This window comes from Staurois parvus, unplaced genomic scaffold (genome assembly GCF_062004578.1).
Source record: "Staurois parvus isolate SC_StPar_1 unplaced genomic scaffold, SC_StPar_1.0 ptg000704l, whole genome shotgun sequence".
Taxonomy (NCBI): Eukaryota; Metazoa; Chordata; class Amphibia; order Anura; family Ranidae; genus Staurois; species Staurois parvus.
The window spans coordinates 2,944,943-2,970,521 of record NW_028318500.1 but is presented as its reverse complement, the minus strand read 5'-3'; the positions used below and the strand labels follow the sequence as shown (position 1 = coordinate 2,970,521).

General features: G+C 40.9%; 1 protein-coding gene across 1 annotated transcript; it reads right to left on the bottom strand.

Moving 5' to 3' along the window:
• On the bottom strand, positions 1 to 24,758 carry LOC149445913 (solute carrier family 2, facilitated glucose transporter member 11-like). The gene is made up of 12 exons (XM_089653160.1): positions 24,735 to 24,758; positions 22,498 to 22,596; positions 22,166 to 22,326; positions 20,173 to 20,297; positions 16,156 to 16,285; positions 14,394 to 14,542; positions 13,400 to 13,587; positions 12,054 to 12,164; positions 10,341 to 10,442; positions 4,405 to 4,480; positions 1,597 to 1,724; positions 1 to 308 (listed from the first exon to the last, which is right to left on the bottom strand). Exons 1-12 carry the CDS (start codon positions 24,756 to 24,758, stop codon positions 105 to 107), a joined length of 1,497 nt encoding a protein of 498 aa, XP_089509286.1. The 3' UTR covers positions 1 to 104.
• Between the last annotated feature and the right edge of the window lie 821 nt (positions 24,759 to 25,579).

The following is a 25,579-nucleotide window of genomic DNA, read 5'->3' as shown; positions in this document are numbered from 1 at the left end:
TCTGCCTGTCCTAAACTCTGTCTCTTTATTATATATTTTCCTTCCAGCTACTTGAGTGTTGCTTCTGTTATGTGTTTGGTACCAATTTTGCTGAACTTCTTTGCTCAAAGTCTGGTACATTGGACAACCTCAGGGCTCATCCTTGCCTTGTCCTCTTTGTTTTGCTTTCTGAAGTTCAGCTTGTTGAACTCCTCTGAAATTTCAGTAATTGTTTTTCCCTTGGTTTCAGGAACAACAAAATATATTAGAGCTCCAGAAAGAAGGATAACGAATATGAAGAGGATGAAGCAGTAATGTTTGAGACTCTCCTGGAAAACATAAATTAAGGTCCAAATGAGTATAGCAAAGCAAATAATGTGAGTTCCCAAGCCAGTTCATTTGCTAGTATAGTAAGGAAAGTTTTGACAACCAGGATAGAAAAGAAAGAAAAATAGGAAGAAGAGAAAAGAGGAAAATAGAAAAAGGAGGTAAAAAATTAGATGTAAAAAATTGTGTTAGGCTGGTACAAGTATGTAGATATTTAATTGACAATGACAGGCTGGGCAACATTTTCCAGTCGTTGCTTATGCACAGCACCAATCAAACCTGTTGTGAATGTTCTGCTGGTTTCAACAAAAAATATAAGTGGTGTACATGTATGGAAAGCAGGTTCCCTTTAGCCAAGGGAATGATTACTAATTGTTCATCTAGAGATTGTACAGTATGTCACAGAATTTCTTTGTATGAATACCGGTTTCAAGATTCAAAAGCTTTAGGCATCTTTCCATTTTAAAGTGATTGTAAAGGAAAGACATTTTTTTACCTTAATGCATTCCCTGCATGAAGGTAAAAAATGTCCTAGTATTTATATGGCTCCTGCTGCTGTCAATCAGGAGGAAGAAGTGAGGGGGCAGGGTCCAGCCACGCTGTGTGTGTTTATAGACTAGGCTAGGGAGCGAGCCTGTAGGTGTGCCCCTATAGGAAGTGTCTATCTATGATGGCACACAGAGAAGAAGAGGAACTGAGGTTATAATTATTTACAAAAAGTTATCATTTACAACCGCTTTAACCGGTACATGGGTCAACTGTAAAAACTGAAAGATATTAGGGCCCCATTCACACTATGGCGTTTTGAATCGCGGGTAGAATCGTGTCAATTTCAAAACGCTCTGCTAAAATGACAAATTGCGAAACCACATATTCAGGTGCCTTTCAGGTGTGATTGTCACGCGATAAATCCAAACTTGGGCAACAACTCGTCATGTAATGGGGTTTTTCGTGATTGCAGCGTGATTTACCGTGCGACAATCACGGCAGAACTGCACTGCATTTTCAGATGCCATTAAAATCGCGGGCAGAATTGACACGATTCTGCCTGCGATTCAAACCGCCTTAGTGTGAATGGGGTCTAATGATTTTATCTAGTAGGCCATCTATGGCCATGTATTAACACCCTGTTCATCTTAAAATCTAAAGAAAATGCTGCTTTGTCATTAATGACCACTCTATCAGAAAGCTAAGTAAGTAAGAGGTTCTATGATGCATATATGAAAGTACAATGAATGCCACTGACTTTTACAAAAAATAAGCTCAGAATAATTCAGCATTGCCACTTACCACAATATATGGGAAAATCATCCCAAGGATGTAGAGCCCAACCCAACTGAAAACTCCCGTGACAACAAAGGCTGGAACCCGGGGAGCCTGTGCAAAGATTTCTACACAGGTAGCTATGGTGGCTCCAGCTGTGAATGAAAATACGATCGTAACAAATATGTATTATATAACAGAATAGGTTTAAATATGAACCAAACTATCACAGGGAGAAAAAAATGTTGCAGTGTGCATTGTTTAAACTTTAAAACCATAAAACAGATTTTTCATATCAATTAAGACAGCATGCTGTTTACCACCACAATACACAAATTATCTGTTATGTCCTGCCTATTCTTTGTCTCCTCCTGCAGACTTCTGTCTTCAAGCTAAGCAAAAGGTGTCAAAACTAGTATAAGTGGAAAGGTTCAAATGGGAAGCATCTGTGAAATAGAATATGAACAGATCATTTAGGCTACAAATGATGTAGCATTGCTTTACATGCTGAATAACCATTGGGAAGCACCAGATGCCACTAAATGGGCGATGAGAGGAAAATGAGTCAGTTAAAATGTAAACAAAGGAAGTATTTGTTGTATTGTTTTTTTTAATGTATAGAAAGCAATTATTTTTGGTACAATCAGAATTATTTTTCTGATATAATCTATACCAGACCCTTTGGGGGGGGGGGGTGAATGAGAAGTTCCTACGGTAGATGTCAAATTGGGGAGCATGCAACATTTTACCATGTTACAATAGGTGAACTTATCCTTTAATTGTTTTATTAGTAATTATTAGAAATATTGGGGGTTTTCTTTTTATTATGCCTTTCTATTTTTTTTTTCTATTTTTATTAATTTTTTATTTTATATATTTTTTGTAAACATTTTTTGGGTGTATTAATAATATAGCATTTTAGGTATTGTACATTATTTTAAATTGTTTAATGTAAAAATACTGCCACACTTGTGCACTAGGATCATCTATCTTACATGAGCATATTACAGTTTAGTCCATCCTAGAATGGCCTGTTGACTTGGTGATATAGGTATATAGATCCTCAGATCTATATGTATGATATATTAAATCTCTAGGAATATGGGCACCAATTTTAAAATAAAGTTATTTTTCTGTTTGAACAAAATGGCCCCCAGATGATTTGTGGTGTATAGAGTGGGAATTAGTAGTAACTGTGACCATGATAAGCTACCATGATTACCAATAAACAACAGCACAATATATAGTATTATTATATAGGATTTATATAGCGCCAATAGTTTGTGCAGCACTTTACATCATGAGGTCAAACAGTACAGTTACAATACAATTCAATACATGAGGAATCAGAGCACTTTGCTTGTTAGAGCTTACATTCTATAAGGGGTGGGTCAAGTGATACAAAAGATAACTGTGGGGGATAAGCTGATGGAGAAAATACATGTAACAGTTGTTAGATGGAGGCAGGATGGGCTTCTCTGAAGAGAAACATTTTCAGGGATCGCCTAAAAGTGGACAGAATAGGAGACAGTCGGACAGATTGGGGTAGGGAATTTCATAGGATGGGAGAGGTTTGGGAGAAGTCCTGGAGGCTAGCAAGGGAGCAGGTGACAAAGAGCGATTTGGTCTGTATTTTGAGACTAGATTAGTGGATTGCTTTGTAAGTTGTTGTTAGTATTTTGAATTTAATTTGTATGCCCAGCAGAAGTCAACCCGCCCATTCCCTGATGAAGTAACATAGTCTGTGACGTAGCACAGGGGGTGGAGCCAGGTGACGTCATTTGTGTGTACTGGAAGTAATCTGTGGAAGCCAATCCTATGATCTGTCAGCCCTTTGTATAGGCACAATTGAATATTTGATATTGTAAGTGCATTTTTTTAATAAATATTAGCGTTTTTTAAATATAGTACACTATGGCATCTCTACTTATATTGTTTTTCTTTTATGAACCTACCCATTGAGTGATGTGGTTAAACAGTGCTGGGATCCCGATCTCTTTATGTGCGAGTGCCGGAGAGAGGGAGAGGAATACTTTTTCACAACAAGATGTCTCTACCTGCATATGTACCCATGAGTTTTAAGACCTGAATCATGTGGGCCATATGCTGAAGGTGAGGATATAGCATGAGCATGATGGTGGAGTATGTGTAGTCTATTAGAATGGATTATAGCACTGGAGATTTGGACAAAACTTTACCACCCAGAAGAGAATATTTGATTAAACTGTAACAGTGGTACAAGTGACTTTATAATACACTGACTTATGTTTACATGCAGAGGCACTATATTTGGATAGAAATGCATGGAGTGTTAAATGTGTAGAATTAGTAGTTTATTTGATGTTTATGTTATGTTGGATAAGACAGCAGCGCAGCATTAATTATTATTATTATTGTAAAGTTTGTGGATGTGGGAACACATTTAAATGCTAGCAGCAGCCGACACAATAATAATATTTTTTCACACATCATTTTTGCACAATAATTTGAATATATGGTGGTAACGCAAGAGGTATTGTAATTAGTTTCATGCTGTTGCACAGTTCTCAGTGCTGATTTGTTGGACAACTGGACAGAAGTCAAATATGGATGCATTTAACAAGGTACACATGTTATATGGATGTTTAGTTTTCACAGAGTATTTCTAGGTTGAATTTCCACATTAATAATTACACTACCAACATTTAGGTTAATAATAGTGCAAAAATGTTATAGCAGTCACTAAATTAAAAATAAATCAGATCATCCAAACTGCTAAGCTTTTATAAGTTACATTAAAGTTTTAGATTTTAAAAAATTTGTTAAAAAAGTTTAAAGAATGTATTATGTTTTTACCTGGTCCAGCTCCATAGAGGAAAATAAATGTAAAGGTTAGTCCAACACTGCAGTATGGCATCCAAAAATATGCATCCTAAAAGTCACAAAAGAAATACCGAAACATAGAATAAGGTACAGTGAGATACAGGCAGAGAATTGAACGGAACTATTTTTTTTTCCACATATTGCCTTAATGTGCAATGTCTGGGAGAAAAGAATAGATTATTTTTAAATTAAATTTTAGTCAAATAATAATAAAGTATTGCATATAATTTTTTAACTACCTAAAGCCTAACTCAGTGGGGCCTAGTCTAGAGGGTTGCACGAAGAAGTTGTGTTTCTAACCTGGCACTCCACTTCAGCAGGCTCTGGGGCTCTTTCTTCCCCCCCAAGGTCTGGTCTGTGGGTGGAGTCTTGTCAATATTACATTCAGTACAAGGCTACTAACTCTGTTTTGTATGTGGTGGAGGTGAGTGTGTCACCACAGGCGAAATCCTGCTGGGGAGTGCAATTAAGTAAGTAATATAATCTTGTGCTACCCCCTAGACCGGGTGTCGGCAACCCGCGGCTCTTTTTCACTTTTGCTGCGGCTCCGGAGCACACTGCCCACCAGGTGACAGGCAATAGGGTTGCCGTAGCTCAGTGGTCGGCAAGCCGCAGCTCTTTACACATTTTAATGCGGCTCTTCTGTGTGCCGGGCGCCCGCTCCCCTCCCTCCTCTCGGGCGGCCGCCCCAAAAGTCAGGACTCTGCAGCTAGCCCAGCAATGGGCAAACTACGGCCCGGCGGACCTTTTAATCCGGCCCGCGGAGCGTGGCAAACATTGGCTGTCAGGATGTAGGTGGGGCAGCGTGACGAACTCCTCTCCTCTCACAGTCCGCCCTAAAGACCGGAACGGCGCGGGAACACGGCAAGAGGAACGCGCGGAGCAGAGGTAAGTGAATTGACACAATATGGGGAATGAATTACTGTAGGGGGGATGAATTACTATGGGGGGGTGAATTACTATATGGGGGATGAATTACTATGGGGGATGAATTACTATATGGGGGATGAATTACTATGGGGGATGAATTACTATATGGGGGATTAATTACAATGGGGGATGAATTACTATGTGGGGGATGAATTACTATGGGGAATGAATTACTATATGGGGGATGAATTACTATGGGGGATGAATTACTATATGGGGGATGAATTACTATATGGGGGATGAATTACTATATGGGGGATGAATTACTATGGGGGATGAATTACTATATGGGGGATGAATTACTATGGGGGATGAATTACTATATGGGGGATGAATTACTATGGGGGATGAATTACTATGGGGGATGAATTACTATATGGGGGATGTATTTTCAGTTTTAAAAATGTGGCTCTCAAAATAAATTTCAATCGTGGTTTTGGCGAGATTTGGCTCAGTTGAAAAAAAAGGTTGCCCACCACTGACCTAAGGCTATGATTGTGATTATGACGATACACTGTGGCCCTGATTAACCCTTTGCTTACTGGGCCCTTAAACCCCCTTCATGACCAGAGCGCTTTTTGCAATATATGCAGTGTCGGATTTGTTTTAAATGTTGCAATGGTTTTGCGGCTCCCAGTCTTTTTTTCCCTCTCGGAAATGGGTCCAAGTGGCTCTTTATGTCTTAAAGGTTGCAGACCCCTGCCCTAGACCTATGGGGGAAATAGAACTCTTGCAATGTGGGGGAGGCACTTCAAGTTTTTTATTTGTTATGCGTGAAGTTTGGTTTTAAGTTCTCACATCTATACACGCTATATCAGTGGTTTTCAACCTGTGGAACCTCAGGTTCCACATTTGTCCTTGGTCATTAAGTCGCAGCCCAACAATAATTTAATTTCCGAAACACTATAATTTATTCCACAAAACAACTTGTGCAGTATTCTACAGTGTATATGCACTTTTTAAACAGTAAACAAACGGCTTCCTTCCAAAATGGAAAGTGCAGTAATCACAGCATTAATGAAAATGAAAGTGCCGTTGAGGTAAAAACCTAATAAAATAAGCGGTAATTGAAGCATATCAAATTAATTAGAACTAATGGGAAAGCAGGCATACTACAGGATATGGTCAGAGACTGCAGACATACTATAGGACAGTGGTGGCGAACCCGTGGCACGCGTGCCACAACCGGCACGCCGAGCCTTATCTGTGGGCACGCCAGGAGAATCCAGCGGCGCGCTGTCTTCCCGGCTGTAGTGTGCGTGACAGCCGGGTCCCAAGTGCGCATGCACAAGAAGCAGTGCTCCTTGCGAATGGTAAGGCGGTACCTGGGACACATGACAGATCCCAGAAGCCGCCGGACCAATCACAAAGCGCAGCGCTTCTCGCGCATGCGCACTGGGCATCCGGCTGTCCGACGAGCGCCCACACTACAGAAGCCGGGAAGACAGCGCGCGGCTGGATCGAGGAACAGGTAAGATAAAAAAAAAAAAACTCTGCGGAAGTAAGAGCGGGTACCTGTCAAATTCAGGTACCCGCTCCCCCTCCCTCCCCAAAGGTCAGCAGTCATCCCTGTGCTGTGTCCCCAGTCTCTGGTCATCCCTGTGCTGTGTCCCCAGTCTCTGGTCATCCCTGTGCTGTGTCCCCAGTCTCTGGTCATCCCTGTGCTGTGTCCCCAGTCTCTGGTCATCCCTGTGCTGTGTCCCCAGTCTCTGGTCATCTCCTGTGCTGTGTCCCCAGTCTCTGGTCATCTCCTGTGCTGTGTCCCCAGTCTCTGGTCATCTCCTGTGCTGTGTCCCCAGTCTCTGGTCATCTCCTGTGCTGTGTCCCCAGTCTCTGGTCATCTCCTGTGCTGTGTCCCCAGTCTCTGGTCATCTCCTGTGCTGTGTCCGCAGTCTCTGGTCATCCCTGTGCTGTGTCCGCAGTCTCTGGTCATCCCTGTGCTGTGTCCGCAGTCTCTGGTCATCCCTGTGCTGTGTCCGCAGTCTCTGGTCATCCCTGTGCTGTGTCCGCAGTCTCTGGTCATCCCTGTGCTGTGTCCGCAGTCTCTGGTCATCCCTGTGCTGTGTCCGCAGTCTCTGGTCATCCCTGTGCTGTGTCCGCAGTCTCTGGTCATCCCTGTGCTGTGTCCGCAGTCTCTGGTCATCCCTGTGCTGTGTCCGCAGTCTCTGGTCATCCCTGTGCTGTGTCCGCAGTCTCTGGTCATCCCTGTGCTGTGTCCGCAGTCTCTGGTCATCCCTGTACTGTGTCCGCAGTCTCTGGTCATCCCTGTACTGTGTCCGCAGTCTCTGGTCATCCCTGTACTGTGTCCGCAGTCTCTGGTCATCCCTGTACTGTGTCCGCAGTCTCTGGTCATCTCCTGTACTGTGTCCGCAGTCTCTGGTCATCCCTGTACTGTGTCCGCAGTCTCTGGTCATCCCTGTACTGTGTCCGCAGTCTCTGGTCATCCCTGTACTGTGTCCGCAGTCTCTGGTCATCCCTGTACTGTGTCCGCAGTCTCTGGTCATCCCTGTACTGTGTCCGCAGTCTCTGGTCATCCCTGTACTGTGTCCGCAGTCTCTGGTCATCCCTGTACTGTCCGCAGTTCTGGTCATCCCTGTACTGTCCGCAGTTCTGGTCATCCCTGTACTGTGTCCGCAGTCTCTGGTCATCCCTGTACTGTGTCCGCAGTCTCTGGTCATCCCTGTACTGTGTCCGCAGTCTCTGGTCATCCCTGTACTGTGTCCGCAGTCTCTGGTCATCCCTGTACTGTTAATTAGTTTGCACTACTGTACGAGTTGTTTTTTCTAAACCAAAAGCTCGATATTCAGGTTTCATTGCAGTGTTGGCACTTTGAAAGAAATAAGTTGGTTTTGGGTTGCAGTTTGGGCACTCGGGCTCAAAAAGGTTCGCCATCACTGCTATAGGAGATGATCAGAGACTGCAGATGTACTACAGGAGATGATCCGAAACTGCAGACATATTGTAGGAGATGATCAGAGACTGCAGATGAACTACAGGAGATAGTCAGAAACTGCAGATGTACTACAGCAGATGATCAGAGACTGTGGACATACTGCAGGAGATGATCAGAGAGTGTGGACATACTACAGGAGATGCTCAGAGACTGCAAATGTATTTCAGGAGAATCAGGAGATGATCAGAAACTGCAGATATATATGTAAGAAGATAATCAAAGATTGCAGATGTACGTAAGTAGATAATCAGATACTCCAGATGTACATAAGGAGATGATTAGAGACTGCAGATGTACTTCAGGATATGATCAGAGACCGCAGATGTACTACAGGAGACGATCAGAGACTGCGGACATACTACAGGAGATGATTAGAGACTGCAGATGAACTACAGGAGATGGTCAGAAACTGCAGATATACTACAGCAGATGATCAGAGACTGTGGGCATACTACAGGAGATGCTAAGAGACTGCAGATGTACTACAGCAGATGATCAGAGTCTGTGGACATACTGCAGGAGATGATCAGAGACTGTGGGCATACTACAGGAGATGCTCAGAGACTGAAGGTGTATTTCAGGAGAATCAGGAGATGATCAGAGACTGCATATAGATATGTAAGAAGATAATCAAAGATTGCAGATGTACGTAAGGAGATAATTAGAGACTCCAGATGTACGTAAGGAGATGATCAGAGACTGCAGATGTACTTCAGGATATGATCAGAGACTGCAGATGTACTACAGGAGACGATCAGAGACTGCGGACATCCTACAGGAGATGATTAGAGACTGCAGGCATACCACAGGAGATGATCAGAGACTGCAGACATACTACAGGAGATAATCTGAGACTGCAGACATACTACAGGAGATGATCAGAGACTGCAGAAATACTACAGGAGACAATGAGAGACTGCAGAAATACTACAGGAGACAATCAGAGACTGCAGATGTACTTCAGGAGAATCAGGATATGATCAGAGACTGCGGACATCCTACAGGAGATGATTAGAGACTGCAGGCATACCACAGGAGATGATCAGAGACTGCAGACATACTACAGGAGATAATCTGAGACTGCAGACATACTACAGGAGATAATCTGAGGCTGCAGACATACTACAGGAGATGATCAGGAGATGATTAGAGACTGCAGGCATACCACAGGAGATGATCAGAGACTGCGGACATACTACAGGAGATAATCTGAGACTGCAGACATACTACAGGAGATAATCTGAGACTGCAGACATACTACAGGAGATGATCAGAGACTGCAGAAATACTACAGGAGACAATCAGAGACTGCAGAAATACTACAGGAGACAATCAGAGACTGCAAAAATACTACAAGAGATGATCAGAGACTGCAGATGTACTTCAGGAGAATCAGGAGATGATCAGAGACTGCAGATGTACTTCAGGAGAATCAGGAGATAATCAGAGACTGCAGATGTACATAAGAAGCTAATCAAAGACTGAAGATGTACGTAATGAGATAATCAGAGACTGCAGAAGTGCTTCAAGAGATGATCAGAGATTGCAGATCTATGTAAGAAGATAATAAGAGACTGCAGATGTACGTAAAGAGATAATCAGAGACTGCAGATGTATTTAAGGATATGATTAAAGACTGCAAATGTAGTACAAAATATAAGAGACTGCAGGCATACTACAGAAGATGATCAGAGACTGTGGATGTACTACAGGAGATTGTTCAATATATGTTAGCAATCTGAAGGCACCCCATCGTCCTCCAGCCACCCCACACTGGTACTGCTAGGCCAACCCCCCTTCCTGCTTCAGTCACCTCACACTGGTACTGTTGTAGCCACCCCCATCCACCTCCCCCATATCCTCCTGCCACCCCATGCTCAAACTGCTAGCCCCTCTTTCTTTCACCTATCCCATTTTGGTACTGCTAGCTCCCCCATCTTCCAGCTACCTCACGCTGGTACTCTTACAAAACCTACATATAAAAGGAAAGATTTAACTTATTTTATTTCCTCCCTGATACTCTTACCTGCATTGAGAGAGTCACTGTTAGGAGTGCCAAGGCCAAAGCCATAAGGCTATAACCTCCAAGCATTAAAACTTTCCTTCCAAAGCGATCAATAAGGAGGCTCTGAGGAATAAAGGTATTAAACAGGAATTAATACAAATGACCCAATGGGGGGGATTTACTGTAACTAGTGCACTCCGAATCTTGTTCATTTAAACATTTGCAATAAAACCTAGAAGTTGCGTGATTTCTCTGCAGAGCTGCACCAGATCTAGCCTTAGTAAATAACCCCCAATAAGTTTGTTATACATTTTTAAACTAAACATAAATAATAAGCCTTTGCTTTGTCAGTTTTACAAATCTTATGCAATATTATGATCTCTTTGAGGTGTGATTTGTGAATTGTAAATTGTATATCTGTAATTTTAGCATGTGATCAGATTTGTTCTATAAAACATCAGAATCACAATCAAGTCAAATGAAGTACGCTGTTAGATTCTTTTAGAGGACTCGGATTGTTTCTGGGTGGTTCTGAGCTGCTTCTGAGTTGCCTTTGCATTCATATTGACCCCGATGTAATAGCAGTAGAGCGTTATCTTAGTAAATTAGATTTAAAAGTGAAAATTCACATTGCAAAGAATACCCCATCATACAAAAGAAAAATTAGAAAAGCAGGATTTTTACTTATACATGATTAAATGGTTAAAATCAGCACAACCTTACCTTTATTTTACTATGCAAAGCTAAGTAAAAATTGACTATGCAAAGAAAAAAACACTTAACGAATGAGATGAAGTTGTGTTGACTTCCATCATTTTTTTTTCTTTTTAATTTTCCTTCTCATGATTGGGTATTCTTTAAAATGGGAAGGGTCACGTTTTACTTTGTTTCACCTTATTTACTAAAGCTGGCCAGTTTGTCTTTCATCTGGCAGTCCAATAAAAGCTTTCCAACATATTCCTTCAACAGAAATCAATCAAACAATTGACATCTGTTTAACAGGGACAGCCACAAATTGATCAAAATTTGGCTGATTCTGCTGGATGGGCTGAATTTCACTCCATCTATGGCCAGCTTAACATAAGTAAAAATAAACTGTGAAAGTGGACATGCTCTATTCCATTATTCCATTTTGTTCCTTTTGGGATAACAACTTTAAACAAATGAATACAAGCTGAATATTGTAAGCAACCTTGTAATTGTTAAATGGTTTGTCTGAACCTTTTAACTCAGCCTTTTACAACCTTTTCAACACAAAGGAACCATCAAATAATTTTCCGGGCTCAGGGAACTTCTATAAAAAAAGTTATCTACAAATCATGATACATTAGTGTGATGGTCATTGAGAAGAATGCTACTTACACTTGAGGACGTTGGAAAAATGTCTCCCTTACAGATAGATATTAAGATCCATGGTGTCAGTGAGAATCTTCTGTAGCATCCTCTGGATGAACCCTGGGGTTTCATGGAACCCTGGTTAAGAAACCCTGCTCTAACTGCTTACCTTAAAGACTTTCACACACATGAACACACTGCAAATGCATGTACATTCAACTCGTTAAAAAAAAAACATTAATAATGCCTAAAAAAATGCACCACAAATGCACTACAAATACATCACAAAAGCACCCCAAAGCATTACAAATGTAAACAAGCCCTAAAGGTTTTTCTTTGTGACTGAGTGTCTATAGCTGTGCAAAGATCAGTGGTGGTTTTTTTCAGCAAAAAACTTACACAGATCATGGCTGAGACAAACTCAAAGCTGCCAACTCCCAAAGAGACGTACGCAATCCGGTCTTCAGGAAAACCAGCATTTTGGAACACATCGTATGAGTAGAAATAAATCTGTTGGATAATGATAAGTAATATTATGTTACAGGCATACCTCCAAGATTTTTTCAGTAGTATCAATCTACAGATTCTCAAATAAAACACCTGTATAATTTTCTTTCTAAATGAAATGTAAGTAAATTGGCTGTTATGTCCATGGTATTAGGAGTGATAGTAAAATGCAGAATACAATGTTGCCATAACTTTAGGGCTTGTTGTCACCATTTTCACGCCTTTTCATGTATTTTGCAGTGAAGGCAAATTTCTGAGACATTAAAAAATTCACTATTTTTAAAACCTGTTAATACTATTCCCTCCAATGCATTTAAAAAATGCTTCATTATGCTTTTTGGGTGCACTGACCTCCAGTTTGTCATTCATGTCAAGTCAAATTTAATAATCACACAAAGTGTATTTAACAATGCTTATGTGGTGGGCCTCATTTTCTGTGTGTATTGTGTGTCTGTGTGGCAAATGCAACTGGTATAGGGAAGAGACAGTATGTTGAGTTATAAAATGTATATATAGCCAGATTAAATGTCGTGGTGACTATTGGTAGAAAGGCAAAAAATAATGGGAAAAAGAACAAAAGGTATGGCTTAACCTTTCAATGGGGATATACAATGTTGTATATTCCAGCGACAGCTGTCTAAGAGGGATTTCCCTTCACCTTGTAGAGATTTCCTCTCTTTCTGTTGTCTATCCAGAACAGGAAATTAAAAGAAAATCTCCCCAATTGGTCATAAACTACAAAAAATAAACTGGCGGGGGTTTTAACCCTTCCCTACTCTGTCTAAAACGAAAGTAAAGATTTGGCCGTAGAGGATACATTAGAGCAAAACTTTAGCCAAAACCTTTACTTTTAGTTTTGGATAGCATTTGGGGGTGGGGGGTTGGGTTAGCCATTAAGTCAGCTCTTCATTGATGTCTGTATTCTCCTTCAGATAGATTTACCCTCACTCCATGTGAGGTCAAGATTGAGAAGTGAATAGATTTTTTGCAGCTTTTCTTGTTAGAGCTGGAAAAAGTTAGAATCTCTGTCAGGTTTGGATTTCTTTCTGTATCCCTGCTGGAGAGACTCCCTTCACATTCCTTATAAATGGTACAGATATTGATGGGAGGTTGTTCTCCACTCTATCCAAAACTTTAAAAAAAGGTTTTAGTGGAATTTCCAGTGTATTAGGTAAAATATATTTCTTCTACTAAAATTGTAATCCCAAGGTCACTCCTTTATTATAACAATACTCAACCGCGCTGGCTCCACAAAGTTGCAAGCTAATGATCATGCCAATCATAGCACACAGTTGCCAGCGATGAGACGGGTCACGTAACAGCTCCAGGACACCCATCCTTCCACCTTTCCCTCTGGCAGTTTTTTCCTTTAACATTTCATCAATGGCTGCTTGATGGTCTCTGTCTCCCCACAGCTGCTTAAGTGCTAAAGAAACAAGAAAAAATAAACAATTACAGTATGCTGGGGACTAAACAGATTATGTTCCAATATACTGATTATATTTTCCCAATAAACATTCTGTGAATATGCTACCCTCAAACGACCAGTGGTGCTAACTGGAGAGGTCCAAAAAGAGCCATATGAGGAGCAAGGAAGCAAAAAATTCCAATATGTAAGGTTCTCCAAAAGCCCGGAATGTTTCTTATGTGCATCAGTCCAACCAATCCAATATTCAGTGGTTACTACTTGTACAAATGCCTCTGAATTAACCGCATCCTGTATAAAATTATTTCCTTCAAGCTGACTTGATTGGGAAGTGAATGTGGTAAGCAATGCCATCACCTTCTCCTACCCATACCATATCAGGTGCACAACTCATATACAATCCACGTGCAACATATTTGGGTTGATGTAGTAAAGGCATATAAGCTGTTCACTTTGCAGGGGAATTTATACTTTGCAAGGAAATTTTCCCTAGGTGAATGTGATAAAAATTAATTTTGCAAAGAACACTTAGTCATTCACAAGTTAAAAAAAACTGTTTTGATGTATGATGCAAGTCAGCTGAGCTTCGCCTCATTCACTAGGCTAAGGATAAATTCCTTTGTAAAGTGTAGAGGATGCACAGCAGCAGGAGATCAGTGATATGCCCCCATCCATTTCCCTAATGTCCCTAACCATATCACTGTTTCCTACCTATAAATGTATTTGCTGCAACATAGACACACCTTGTGTTTGTATTCCTTTAGTTACTGTATACCCTTGAACTAGTACCTACAGCTGGATGTTACCTTTCTGACAGGCTTGCTTGTCATCCTTCTCAAGTAGTAGGTAGATTGGAGATTCTGGGAAGAAGGGCAAGGTAACCAGCTGAACAAAGGATGTAATGCCACTCAAGAGCAGAACCTGAGGCCACAGAAACTCTGTTCCGAATAATTCTCTGCACGAAATATAGCAAAATGTGGATCTTAAATTAATTATTAAGAGGAGTATACTGTGCATATAAAGTTGGCAAAATATAGCAAGGATGAGTACAAAGTAACATAGAAAAAGTAAAAAAAAAAATTTATAAGATATACATGGACTAGATTTTATTTATTACAGGTACTCTGTAGCGTTGCCAATGTACGCAGTGCTTTACACATATATATATATATATATATATATATATATATATATCACATTCACATCAGTCCCTGTCCCTCAAGGAGCATACAGTCTAGGGCCAATTTAGACAGGAGCCAATTAGTCTACCAGCATGTCTTTGGAGTGTGGGAGAAAGCACAGGGAGAACTCCAGGCAGGTGGTATCGTGGTTAGAATTTGAACCAATGACCCTAGGGCTGCCAGGTGGAAGTGCTAACCATTTAGCCACTGTGCTGCTCATTTAATAGAGTAATTTAGAAAAATGACTGTTTCCTATTCCAGCCAATCCAATTGACTGCTATTTTGTAACCTGCACAAAAAGTTGCATCTGGATTTTTTTTTCTTATACTGGCAATACAGATACATTTATTTACTTTTACAAATCTGTATCAAACAAGGTGTAGCATGCACATGTAAGTCAAATGGGAATATAATGTTGAGGATCAACTATCAACTGAAGCACAAAGGTATTTTTTTACATATATTTTCATTTTAATTTAGAACATGCATTTAGTATTGCATTAAGGCACTGATCTCAAAACTTTAAATCCCAGATTTTTGGACAGTGTATGTTTTAACTATATTAACCGCTTCCCCTCTGCCCTATAGCAGAAATACTGCTACAGGGCGGCAGGGGTGTGCAAAATCACACCCCTTATGGGTAAGGCGGTGCACACGCCACCGTTCGCGGTCTTGGCTGTCAACAGATTCCTGGTCGGTGATTACTCGCCGGCACCAAGTGATCACCAAGCATAGCAGAGCCATACAAAGCAGTGTGCTTTGAGTGTAAAGCACACACACAGCACACAGTTAACCCTTTCATTGCCCCCGATGTTAACCCCTTCCCGCCCAGTGCCATTAGCACAGTGTCAGTGCTTTTTATTAGCACTGATTACTGTATTGGTGTCACTGGGGATGTCAGTGACACCAAGTCAGTTCTGCCCAGTGCCAGAATGCCCGCCGCAGTCCCACAGTCCTGCTATAGGTCGCTGATCACCGCCATTACTAGTAAAAATATTCAGTTTATGTACCGCAATTCTAAATGCTATAACTTTCACGTAAAGCAATTAATTTACATATATTGGGATTTTTTTAGCAAAGACATGTAGAATACATTTTTCCCTAAATTTATGCCAAAATTAGATTTTTTAAATTTTTTTTATTGGACATGTTTTACTAGCAAAAATATTGTTCTTTTCTCAAAATTGTCGGTATCTTTTTTGTTTACAGTGCAAACAATAATGCATAGGCCATCAAATACCACCAAAAGAAAGCTCTATTTGTGAGAAAAAAAGGACGTAAATTTAATTTGGGTGCAGCATTGCATGACCGTGCAATTGTCAGTTAAAGTAACACACAGTGGTTAATATAAAACTTAACTACACCTGTCACACTAATGATGCATTACCTGAGTCCAACAATCTGGCCACACAATTTGCCTAGAGTTACAAACATGGGCCCAGTGGCATTGATGAAACCACGCAGTTTGCGGGGGGCAGCCTCTCCCGCGTACTGAGCGTGAATATTAATTCCCAGACCTGAGTAGGAAATACAAGAAGTCGCAAATGAAATGTTAGCAAACGCAAACATTACTGCTATGTCAAAATTCTAAACAGTTAATTTAAGATGGTAATCTCAGAAGACAGCCACAAGACAGATTTATCTTTTATCATACAATTTTCAAATACTACAAAAGTGGTAAATCAACCTCTTTGTGAAGTATACACTGTTAAGCAAAAGGACTGAGTTAAAATATATCTTTAAATACACTCCAGGGACTTTTATACTGCCATCAGTAGCCTTGAATCCATTCAATCAGTCTCTTGAAATGAACATTTTGATGTAGGTTCTGTATTGATTTGTTGCTTGTGTGTGGGAAAAAATATAAGTCCTCATGCACACGGGATGTTTTTACAGCTGCTGTTTTTGACTTTTGGTGTTTTTTTCTACAGCTAGTAAACCCGAAGCATGTTATAATATGTGTCCATGCACACATAGACTCTAAGCAACATTTTTTGGCTGGAAAAACCCCCCAGGACTAATGGGTTTCTAGTGGAGTTTTTTAGCTGTAAAAATGCTCTAACGCTGAAAAATGCGGTAAAATGCAGAAAACCAGCATTTTTGGACTTTTTTTTACCAAAACATTTTTTCCCGATAAAAAAAAGCTAAAAAACGGAAACACGGAAAAATGTGGGAAAACGCGGCAAAACACTAACCCAAAAACGCTGAAAAACTCACGTTTTTAATGCGACTTTACACAGCTAACGGTACCAGCGTTATCAAAACGTCCATTGTGCATGAGGAATAATGATAGGTGAGGTAGACGAGTTGCTTTCTCAAGATCCAGAACCATTAAAAAACACTGTCCAGTTACAGCAAATGAAGGACATGAAATACTGTTTATTGCATCAAGTAAAACTTCTGTCTATCATCCAAAAGCTAACTTACTAAAACTGGAATGTGCAAAATCTGGTGCAGCTCTTCCTAAAAATGTAAAGCTATAAGTTAGAAGCTGATAGGCTACCATACATAGTTGCACCAGATTTTGCATTCTCCAGTTTTAGCAAATCAACCCCATTGCCTTCTATTATTCTCTCTCTACCAAGATATAGTACTGATGTTATTCAGCACTATTCTCCTCTGGCCAGCAGGGGGAGAGTTAAAGCCAAGCAAGCCGATAGACTTCTATGCAGAACGCTGTGAATCCTGGGAGTTATAGTTTGAGACGGCAGCCATATAATGGGAAGAATATATTCCTTACACTACATATCCCAATAGGAACTGTGCAGTCGGAGGAGTGGAGAGATGATTTTTATTAAACTGCCTGGGAATGTTTTTCCTCTTGGCACTGAGGGAGCCACCTGCCAGCAAGAGCCCCAATACAGCAAAGATCCATGGCTGAGACTGGGATTGAGGACACCGGGGCTGGCTCAGCACCTACCACATTGCAGCACCTACACTGCTGCTGCAGGGAGACTGGAGTTTCCACTCAGCCTCTGCTCCCCACTGCTGACTACCAAAGGCTTTCAGGAAGAAACCAAGGGGCCCCTTCTGCAGGAAAAGGCCACTGCAGCATCCCAGTGACTGGTGAGAGGGCTATTTGCCCATTGCTGATACTGCTAGCAGGGACTGAGCCACTGAGAGCAGGACACCAAGTGTACCCAGTCCATGCCGCACCAATACTGCACTCTGTACTGTGCTTATTCCAAATCTAGACTGCACCTATACCGACCCTATACCTCATAATACTGAACCTTTACCGCATTTGAACCACATCTACCTTGCACTTATATATGGTGCCTATACTGTACCTATACTGCATGCAACCTAACTGGGACTGTTGTTAAATGCCCCAATGTTCTTTAAGTGCCCCAACAATAGCCGGCAGAAAAACATCTCAAAGGACTGCCTCTCCTATAATTATTATTCTGAAAATCCACTTTGTTCCTCTGCCCTCTATTCTCTACATCCTCCTTTTATTTTGGACAGTGCATACCCTGTTGGTCTAGGACTAGCATTGCCTGTATAAATGCACTCTGACAGTATTGTTCCAGCACTTGATAGATTAAATTTTACTATTGCTCACTGCTGCACTTGAGGTGGCCTTACTACTGTTTATGCTGATCAAAGCACCAAATGTCATCTTATGTCTAGTCCTTACTGTGCTAAATTGTGTTATTACCATTGTTAATCCATTTTGTGCTAGCAGTTACCAGCCATTTTTGGTGACAATATATTAACCACTTGCTGACCGCCCACAGTACATTAAGTACTGGAGACTGGCAGCAGCAACAGGCAACGCAATGTACTGGTGCGTCGCTCTGCCTGTACTAACACAGGGGGCCTCTGCCCCCCCCACCCCAATCTTGGTGTGACTAGATGCTTTAATGGCAGAGGAGCGATCTAGAGTCTAATAGACCCCAGATATCTAAGAAAAGAGTGCCTGTCACTGCCTATTGCTACCACAAGGGACATTTACATTCTTTGTGATAACAATAAAAGTAATTAAAAAAAGTTAAAGGGACAGTTTAAAAATAAAAAAGGCAAAATAATAAAAAAAAAAGAAAGGTAACTCAGAAAGTGCCAAACATGGACCGTTCCACTAAATGGAGCCACCCACAACTGCGCACAGTGCACACAGGTATAGTGCGGTGGTGCAGGTTTTTATGGGTTAAATTAGGCAGTGAGGAAGCAATATAATGTCTCCTAACCACCTGTCAAACACCCAGGGTGGTCTGAAAGCGCGGCACCCCTGGGCTCCTGCATTTCTTCCCCTCCAGTAGAGGGAATTGCCTGTGGACAGAGCGGTTGATCAGTGCTGTTAGTGGGGGAAATGACTGGAACCAGTCTTCTGTGTGGCTGTCCCTGCAGCAGATGCCAGCTCTCCGCTTCTCCCGTTGGCTGCTGTGGGGCACAGGGGTTCTTCAGATGTCATACTTACCGGCCCCCTCCTTTCCCTAAAAAGCACAGTAAATAATTGGTACTGATCACTCACTGAGTTCATTCATAACTGTGTTACTATGCTTCAGCTTGTTAATGAAATGGAAGCCTCAGAGCACATTCATTCATCTCCAGTGCACCTGAGGCTGGAGAGAAAGGGAATGGGGAATCCAGTTCCCAGTCCCTTTTTCTGTCCCAAAAGTGAGACATCAGGGGTCTGTTTAGACCCCTGATATTTCACCAAAGACACCCCCAACAGCATTGTTGAAAGAAATGTAAAAGATTATTTTTAAAAAGTTTTAAAATTTTAAAAAAATAAAAATGTAAAAAATAAAACAAAATGGTAAATAAAAATTAATACAGGGGATAAAAGGGTCAGTGTATACAGGAGGGAATGTGTGTAGAGAGGGTGAGACAGTGTGTACGGGGGTGAATTTAATTTATGATAATTCCCTGGTTGTGTTTATATGTTGTTTCTAATCAGACTAAAAGGCCTTGCCCAATATAACATAATTTAGCTACACCTAACTTTTGCTGCGGCACGCATAGCATGCCTCAGGTCACCATCTCCCTGGTAGGGGTCCCTGGGCAAAGTAATGCATGATGCTAACACCTTCTGAAAAGTGATCCACTGTGGATTGTTTTCATAGGGCAAAACAAATGTATATTTATCCAAAGATTCTGGCTACAAAATATTGATTGATATAGAAGAGGCTGGGACTTTAATGCTGCAGAGAAGTTAGAAGTCCCCACTCTGCCTGCAAGCACCCATGCTGAATTGGCAGGGCTGGGCCCAGCATTAGCGCTACCCCCTTGTTGGCAGCCCTGGATTTGACTTCAACAAAATTAATTCTAATTTGTTGATTACTTAAGAATGATGAATTCTTTTGAATAAGAATGCTTGGTCGTTATAATTTTTCTCTGTTACAGCAACATATATTTGGAATAACCACTTGAATGTGAATATGCCTTTTTTTATACAGACCTGCACTAAGGCCACAAAGGAAACGACCGACCAAAACCATTTCAAAGTAACCTGTTACTTGGCTGAAGCCTACAAGCAGAGCACTGGCAATTGGCAGAATTGAACTGACCAGCTGACACTTCTTCCTATAAAACACATGGGCATTAGAAAACAAACACAGACACACAACAATGGCTAAAAAATATTTCACACATTAGATGTGAAATGATAGAGTGGAAAATAATTAAAATAATTATCAGATTTGTTTTGTCTGTGTACCTGTTGGGGAATTTTCTTATTCTGGTGGCAATGACAGCAATACAATTATAATAGAAGTTCTTCTCTTCTATGACTAAACTTATTTACATTTTAAATTCTGTATAAAGCCCTGTTAAAGAAACTTTGCTCACTTCCTTGGTGTCTTGGTGACCACACAAGAAACGGGGGAAAATTACCCTAATGATTTCAGAAACACCTATATAATTCAAATAGAGGATCTAACCATCCTCACTCTGTCCAATACTACAAATTGGTAGAAGATTACAAAAAAGGGTAGGTTTTAAATTGTTATTAAGAGATTCAAAGAATTTGAGGTTTTGGTAAAGTTTAGTGTTTGTGTCAATGTGCTTTAGACTTTGACATCAGTTTAACCGCCTTCCACCTGCCATATAGTACAATGACGGGCACAAGGCGGTTCCCTCGTTCTGGGAGGACGTCATATGATGTCCTCCCATTCTAACCGCGCATGCGGATCACCGATCAACGGAAAGAGCCGAAGATGTCGGCTCGGTCATGTGATCAGCTATGTCCAATCACAGCTGATCACATGTAAATAGACAAATGCCGGTTATCGGTATTTCTCTCCTCACGAGCTGTCACGCTGACAGCTCGAGAGTAGAGGAGAGCCGGTAATTGGCATTACTCAGAGGGGACATGTACACTGATCATCAGAGCACTGATGATCAGTGTGCCCTGATGATCTGTGTAGCCCCAGCAGTGCCACCTGTCAGTGTCCATCAGTGCCATCTGTCAGTGCTCATCCATGCCACATATCAGTGCCTACCAGTGCACATCACTGCCACATATCAGTGCCCATCTGAGCTGCCTTTCAGTGTCACCCATCAGTGCCAGTCAGTGCCACCTATCAATGCCAGTCAGTGCCACCTATTAGTGCTGCCAATCAGTGCCACCTATCAGTGCCAGTCAGTGCCGCCTATCAGTGCCAGTCAGTGCCGCCTATCAGTGTGCATCAGTGTCGCCTATCAGTGCCCGTCAGTGCTGCCTATCAGTGCCGCCTAACAGTGCCAGTCAGTGCCACCTAACAGTGCCAGTCAGTGCCGCCTATCAGTGCCACCTATCAGTGCCATATATGAGTGCTGCCTTTCAGTGCCCATCAGTGATGCCTGTCAATGCCCAACAGTGCCACCTACCAGTGCCTCCTCATCAGTGCCCATCAGTGCCACCCATCAGTGTCCTTCAGTGCAGCCTATCAGTGCCCATCACTGCAGCCTCATTAGCGCACATCAGTGAAGGAGAAAAATCACTTATTTATAAAATTCTATAACAAAAACAAAGAAAAAAAATTTTATTTTTCAAAATTTTCAGTGGTTTTTAGTTTGTTTAAGAAAAAATAAAAAAACCAGAGGTGATTAAATACCACCAAAATAAAGCTCTATCTGTCACAAAAAAATGATAAAATTTTCATATGGGTACAGTGTTGCATGACCGCGCAATTGTCATTCAAAGTGCAACAGCGCTGAAAGCTGGAAATTGGCCTGGGCAGGAAGGGGGTATAAGTGCCCTGTAGGCTAGTGGTTAAGACACTTCTGAGATCATTCAGTATTCATTGATGGATACATTTGATCTGCAGTTGACCACTTTCAGACCCTCATTTGACCTGCTTTCACATTTATTTAGACTTGTGTGGGTAATGTATAATCCACTTAAAGCAAACAAAAGCCCTTAGACAGTTACTTCTAAACTAAACAGTGTATATTTTTCTTTTAATACTTACTTTCCAAACCTCCCAGTCAGGTGTGCAGATGCAGTGGAACCTATGAGACCTCCAATACTGAATACAGATACCACAAAAGACCATATCAATGTAAGTGTCCCATCACTAATCTGAGTCCTAAATCTTTTCACCCATGTGTCATTGATGTATTGCTTGATGAACTGGAAACATTGAAAATATATCATGTTAGCAGAAGTAGAAGTAAATTGCTCTTAGTGAGCCTGGATGTAAATAGCATAAGTGCTCTTAAAGTTAGTTCTTAAATTCAGGTAACTACTAGCATAAAGTATCTAAAATGAGTCTTAATCTGTGGTTGTTGGCGTCATACTTACTGGAGATGGAGAATTCAGCACAGACAGGTGGTAGCCAAACTGAAATGTGCCTCCAATTCCTAGAACAAAGATCATCAGGAACAGGCCCCTATAGTGTACCTGGCATAGTAAAAAGACTCAAATTTCAAATTATGACTCCAAACTGGTACACATTATCACTGTTTAATTGATCAATCTAAATATTTTGTAGACTAATATTAAATTTAATGGCCAATTCACCCCAAACTACTATTTTAGTATTTAATGGATTAGACTGGGTAAAGGATAAGTTCACCTGTAGAACATGTTACATATTTCACCTGTTTTTAGGGTAGAACATGTAACATGTTCCAGCTCCTGCCTCCTCTCCCTCCAATTCCTCCCTCCTTGTGACAGCAGGCAGGGGATCCTCTCCCTGCACCCGCCGTCAGAATTGAAAAACAGTGCCGCTTTATGGAGCTCCACCCACATGGCCACGAGTTCTGTGAATAAATGCACTACAAGTAATGCACTACAAATCAAAACAGCAGTAGTCAGAATCTGGAGCAGCCGTACATTGCAACCAACCAGAGTCTATATTTCAAAGCAAAACTGGATAAGTTGAAGATAGAAACTGGCTGCCATGATTGCTTTCTGCTCCAATTTTGATAAATGTCCCCCAATTCGCTGTGGTTTCTTCATCTGTTCTAATTAATGATCATTAGAAATTTCCTTTTCAGGGCCCTGGAATTTAAAGGATAATTTCACCTTCTAAAAAATAAATAATAAATGCACTTTTTTTGCAGTTAAAAAATTTGCATTTACTATTTTTTTTAGGAGTCTGGAAAGCAGGACTCCTGCAGACTGTCAGTTTGAGCTGTTTTTCCGTACATCGTACAGCCAGGCAGTTTCACACTGACAGGAAGAATTTATGAACTACTACGGCGCTCGACAGCACCATGGTAGTTCATTGAGAATTACAAGCCGACATCCGCAAAGGATACTGGTACTTGTAGTTGATTCATTCCCAGAACTCTGTGAATGAATGATGCTGCTGTGTGGGTGGAGCCCTGCATGGCCACGCTCTTTTCAAAAAGTGACAGCTGGTATAGAGAACTTCTCCCTGTACTTCTGTCACACATAGGGCTTGGATCACCGAGCTGTTGCAGAAGCAGAAACATGTTATAATTTCCACCCTAAAAATGGGTGGAACATGTAACATGTTCCCAAAGGTGAACATATCCTTTAATTTAACAAAAATTATGTTCAGGTAATAACAGTTAAAAAGTTGGATGCTTGAAGAATCTCTGTTGTTTAAAAAAAAAGATCAATTGCAAATACCCACAGCAGCCTACAACAGCCAGTTGTTGTATAGGACCTGGGTTGTTCAGACAAAGCACCAACTTACAGGTAGCATGGATGTTTGCTGCTACTTCCTAATCCACACATATCCCTAGTCACCAGTCAATATTATGAGGTCCCTCATTGGCTAATTGGAATTTACAGGAGACAAGAAAGGACAGTAAACTGTTATCGCTATCGGGGTTTGGGTTTTGGAGGCTGCTGTAATAACATATAGACACTTTTTTTTTCTAGCTATATCCAGGCCTCCAAAAATGTATTTTTTTAGTTATCATATGAGGGTATGGTTGATGGAACCATAGCACCTCATGTCCATTGTTTTCTAATGACTTTAACATTGCCAGGTATGTGGATGTTTCTGTCTTAAAACCTTTTTTTCGTGCATGGCTTCTTTCCACCGAGACCTGGTGAGGGAGAAACCACAGAGTGTCTTTAATTTATTTACATTTTTTTATACATCTCAACATATTCAGCTTCTGTAATTAGAAATGTACCAGAAATACAGAACATAATACATTTCAGGGTGGCCATTACTAAATGTAACAATCATTTTTTTGTATTTATAAAAAGTTTTTTATCTGCGAACTTTATCACAAATATCTTTGTGGATTTCTAATGTATTCTGTATGTAAAAGTCATTTTGAGAAGGTTTTCTACAAATATGGCTACCTTCTAGCTAGTATAAAGGGGCGTTTCTATGAGGAGAGAAGAAAAAGGAGCATGTTTCATGCCATGATAAAAAAAAAAATCACATATTAAATGATAGAGAAATAAAACCTTTCCATTGGTAATTTCATGTAGAAAAACAAGGATTCCTCACCCATATGATATGTATATTTGTAAATTGTTTTAGTACATGTTTTATATTGATGAGAATATGGATTTAGTGATATTTCATATTAGTTGAAAGAACTCACCAGCTCTGAAGATGTGGACATCATTGAATCTCTGCTTCTAGGAATGTTTCACTTTTGAGAAAGCCAGCAATTTATTCCTCTAGTTTCAGTATGAATTTATAATCAACCAATGGGAAAGAGATGGAAGTCCCTGCTACCTTAAAACTGTATAAATCAGAGTGTTGAAGACACTCTAAAGACAAATATTTATGTAGCTAATGACCACACTGTGGGTGGAGATACAGAGAGGGTGTATGACAAAATATTAACGGTGCTTACATAGACAACGTCACAAGATCAGTGAACCTGAAAGTCTGCAGAGTAAGTACAGTGATGCAGAAATGAAAATCCACTATACTTAAATGGGAGGCAATGGTATTTGTTAGGGTAGGGCACTGTTTATTTGTGCTAAGAGAGCTTTTTAATTCAGGGGTACCCTTGAAATAACTTCCAGGTGTTTTGGAGCCCCCCAAAAAAATATGTTTAGAGCTCATGATAAGTTCTTAAGATCAGTAGGCTATAGATATAATAAATAGATGATAAAGAATATGGCATATTGACACACTCACCTGTGCCTAGTTCCAGCTCCAGGCCTTCCTTTCTGTGCAAGGCTGGTGGTGTTCAGCCATTCAGATACCGCAAGCCTTCCTAAAGTCAGCTTGTTGCTTAGGGTTCAAGCAACAGATCAGTATTCTAACTGCTGAATCCTGGTGTGTCTAGAGGTTGCCTTTTGCTGCTTTAAGATCCCAGTGTTACCCCTGTGGCTTCTGTGTTCTCACATAGCATGCCACTGTATTCTCCTGCAGATTCCAGTGTATTCCATGTGAGCTTCTATTCTTCCAGCACTTGTGTGGCCTGTGTACACC

Excerpts from the sequence above, each read along its gene's own strand:
- LOC149445913 (XM_089653160.1), bottom strand. The coding sequence starts at position 24,758 with ATGATGTCCACATCTTCAGAGCTG. Across the intron at positions 20,298-22,165 it reads CTGACTGGGAGGTTTGGAAA|GAAGAAGTGTCAGCTGGTCA; the intron begins GTAAGTATTAAA and ends TGTGTTTTATAG. Across the intron at positions 13,588-14,393 it reads CAAGCAAGCCTGTCAGAAAG|CACTTAAGCAGCTGTGGGGA; the intron begins GTAACATCCAGC and ends TTGTTTCTTTAG.